The sequence below is a fragment of the Daktulosphaira vitifoliae genome, unplaced genomic scaffold, assembly GCF_025091365.1.
Source record: "Daktulosphaira vitifoliae isolate Bord-2020 unplaced genomic scaffold, ASM2509136v1 Scaffold_1, whole genome shotgun sequence".
Classification (NCBI taxonomy): domain Eukaryota; kingdom Metazoa; phylum Arthropoda; class Insecta; order Hemiptera; family Phylloxeridae; genus Daktulosphaira; species Daktulosphaira vitifoliae.
In genome coordinates, this window is record NW_026099572.1 from 13,013,443 (window position 1) to 13,017,308 (window position 3,866).

Sequence of the window (3,866 nt, forward strand, 5' to 3'; positions counted from 1 at the left end):
TAGTGTCTTAACTTAAGAAACTAAGACTACTTAAGACTTAAGTAATAAATGTTTAATAATAACTCAAATGTATTTATTATAGATATAATTAAAAAATGCAAAACATACAAAATAAATATACATTAAAAACACAATAAAACAATACACAAAATGAAAGCTTAATGTCATAAACGTACCGCGCGAAAAGAGATTACCTTCGGTGCTCCTGAGGTCCTCTCTCCTCTACGATTCATTCCATTTCGTCTTATATACTAAAATATTTTGTTTTTTTTCTTTTTGCGAAATTAATAATACTATCGTTTTCAAAAATGTTTTTAAATATTTAATTCCTGGTCTAGTAATAATAGATCAGGAAATTACAATTAAACAAAACATTACAAAAATGTTTTACTTCCAGCTTTACAAATGATAAACTATATTACAGTATACAGACTGATTTTTTTATCATAACCCACTCATTTACTTGTAGAATAAACATAATTTAAACATTATTTTTGATTTTAGTTACACATTATTCTTAAATTATTAACTATTTAAAACTTTTTATGTTCATCCCTTTTGTCTTTTTGTTTTTTAAATGGGAACACATATTTTGAATATAATAAAATGTTTGGATTTTTAATTAAATAGTAAATGGCATTTGAATTTTTAATATGACTTTATTAGTTTATTAGATATAAACATTTAGTTTCAAATTTTTGAGTTAATATACATCTATAATACACATGATGATATGATTACAAATACAGGTAGCTAAATGGTTTATATGATATCAATGTCGCAGTCACGGATTGTTTATTATCAATTATGAATATCATAGATATACTTTCTGTATTGTCAGTTAGTGTATTTATAAACTCACAACAATGTGCCTTACTAACATTGATAATAACAATGCTGTGTACCTGCTAATTTCTTTGAAGTTGTTTTAAACAAGGTAACTCATAACTAAATACTTTATTTATAATAAGTAAACAAATAATAAAATCTCCTTTCAGTATTGATGTTCGTAAATTACTTGCTTTTGATGATGTTTCAGTGTCATTCCACTTCGAAATTATAAATAACTATTCAATTAGGTATACAAAAAGCTCAAGAAAATCATTGACAGCATAAAAACGTTCAACTCATTTAGCCGCATATAATTTTTTAATGATTTTTTAGTTATACATTTTTGACTTTCTTCGATTTGACTTATCAACACATCTTTTCGCTTTGGGTATATGAAAAAATCTCTAACTTTAGATGTTGTTCCTAATCAATTTCGTGTTTCTTGTATAGAAGATGAATAAGAAATAGCAAGGTTTAAAACACGAACAGCACAATGAACAAACGTCGCAAGCGGATAACTTTGGTGAATAAGAGATTGAGCTCCGTTAAATTGACCAGACATAGAAGCACATCCATCGTAACACTGTCCTCTAACGTATTTTGTTTCTAAACCAAATGAATGTAAACTTTGAATAATAATATATAGACCTTTTCCAGTAGTATCTTTTGTAGGTACAAACTGAAGAATTCTTCCTTGGTAATCATATTTTCAACATCTAAATATCAAACACACAAAGTTACTTGTTCGCTTCCACCAATGTCGGCCGTTTCATCAGCAAGTATTTTGAAACATCTTTGGGCATTTATGTTTGTTACGATTTTATTTAAAATAATTTTATTACAGGATTCAATTATTTCATTTTGAAGTGTTTCACTTGTATATTTTATTGTTTCTTCAGCTTCCAAAAATGATTTTAAACGGTCATCTCCTTGGGCTCTGTATCTTAATATTTCTCTAAAATTTCCTTGATTTTCTTGGATAACTTGTCATTTTCTTGATATATATTGAAGTTACAAAGATAGCCGTTATTGTCAAAAAAAAAAAAAAAATAATAATAATAACATTAAAAATGCAAATAATAATTAAACCTATAAGGTAGTTAAACCCTAAAGTTATTTTCGATTTGTTAAAGTCGTTAAAATTAATTCAAATCTCCTGTTATTTTCTTTTATCAGAATTATTATGTCATTAATTCAATTATTAATTAAATTGTTAAACTATATTATATATTCAACTTAATAAATTTTTATGTTGATTATAATCGCATGGCATGATGTTTTTTGTTAATAACTAAATGGAAATAGCAATTTCACATGGGCAAAATTTTTAATAGTTGCAAGAGAATAAATCCAAACGTTGATATTTTATTTCATACAGATTAAATTTTATATGCATAAATATTCTGTTAACCGATATCAAATTTATTCCACTTGAACTTTCATAAAAAAATCTCTATCATTTGTAAACTAATGTAATAAATAAACAAACAAATACAAAAGGTTTTTCTTCAAAATATCTTTAAAATATATATATATATTTTTTTTTTTTGATAATTCTGTATTATTCTTAAAATATTGTATTCTTTGACCAATAATACAATTAAAATAAATAAGTATTGTTTATACTAAATTTATTTATAATTGGCTTATACATTTTTTTAATGAATTTTTACAATTAAGTTTCCTTGACAATTAGATGTAAATGTTGATTTTATCGACATTTCAGTTCACTTCGTTTTTTCCCGTGAAAAATAAACTATCGTCTTGTGTAATTATTAAGATTTATTTAATTAGTTATTGATATGGCAAGTGAAAAAAATATTTTTGGTCAAACAAATGAATCAAACTTACATAAGGTCATACGCAGAGTTGAAGAAATATGGAATCGTCGTTTCATGCATTCCAATTGTGTTTTAAATAATACAAATAAAGGACAAATATCAAAAAAGTCAACTAAAGATGGAAGAATTATCTGTAAACACTATTAAGATTAATAATTAAACTAACTATTTCGAATAGAGAAAAAGTTTTTTAATATAAAATATAAGAAAAATTAATAATAAGTTCTCTTATTCATATATAACAATAATTCAGTCGCTTTACTTTAATTTAACTATTTTAATATTAAAAACCTTTTTCGAAATTGATTATTTAATTAATAATTATTAAAATTATATTCAATTTGCAGCAATTATTAATAAAAATATTTATCCTATAAAAAATTCCATTATTCCAAAAAAACGCACGTATCGAAAAACGAATAAAAATGATAAAATTATTCCAGAAAAATTGGTAACTATAATTATATTAATATATTTATTCGATTTAGCTATGTTATTGGGGTTTGTCTGATTCAAAAATATAAAATAAACTATCAACCCCCTTAATATAAATGCGGTAACATAATGTTTAATATTATTCTGCTATTTTTTCTATTAGATTTTTATGGGAAATTCAATTTTTATAGAAGATAATAATATAATATTAAGTATAGTTTATTTATTTATTTAAATATATCTTTGGTTGCCTAGAATATGATGCAGCAAAGAGAATTCGGAACACTTTTTCAGAATGAAAAATATGAAAATGAAATTTTAAATTCAACAGAAAAAAAAAATATAGCAATTTCAAAAGATAATCCGCTATTAATATCAGCTGATTTGTTAGAAAAGGTATATTTTATTATGCTTTATTTCAATAAAAAGATTTTAGAGTATACCCTAAACCATTTTTTGGAGTTAAAGCAGATTTCTTAAATAAATTTATCATATAATTAAATATATTTTTATGATCTGTTAAGAGTTTTCATAAGAAAAATTTGGAACGCAAATCCGAAATAAAAAAACAACTTTTTGAGATATCTTCTAATACTACTGCTCGACCAAATTTAAAAAGAAATTCATCCGAAGAAGATGAAAAAGTCATAAAAAGTATACAACTTTTAAAATATAATTCATTTTTAAAAAATAATATAATAAACGTTTTGATTTTTGAAACAAATATGTAATATTTTAAAACATAAATTATTTTAGAGC

General features: G+C 23.4%; 1 protein-coding gene across 1 annotated transcript in view; it reads left to right on the forward strand.

Annotated features, from left to right (window-relative positions):
- The first annotated feature begins 2,418 nt into the window (after positions 1 to 2,418).
- LOC126894733 (sentrin-specific protease 1-like) overlaps positions 2,419 to 3,866 on the forward strand; it is a 2,789-nt gene continuing 1,341 nt past the window's right edge. The window contains exons 1-3 of the mRNA XM_050665953.1: positions 2,419 to 2,805; positions 3,020 to 3,123; positions 3,632 to 3,761. Coding sequence (XP_050521910.1) covers positions 2,634 to 2,805; positions 3,020 to 3,123; positions 3,632 to 3,761 — 406 coding nt within the window. The 5' untranslated portion in view covers positions 2,419 to 2,633. The remainder of the gene's footprint in view (positions 2,806 to 3,019; positions 3,124 to 3,631; positions 3,762 to 3,866) is intronic.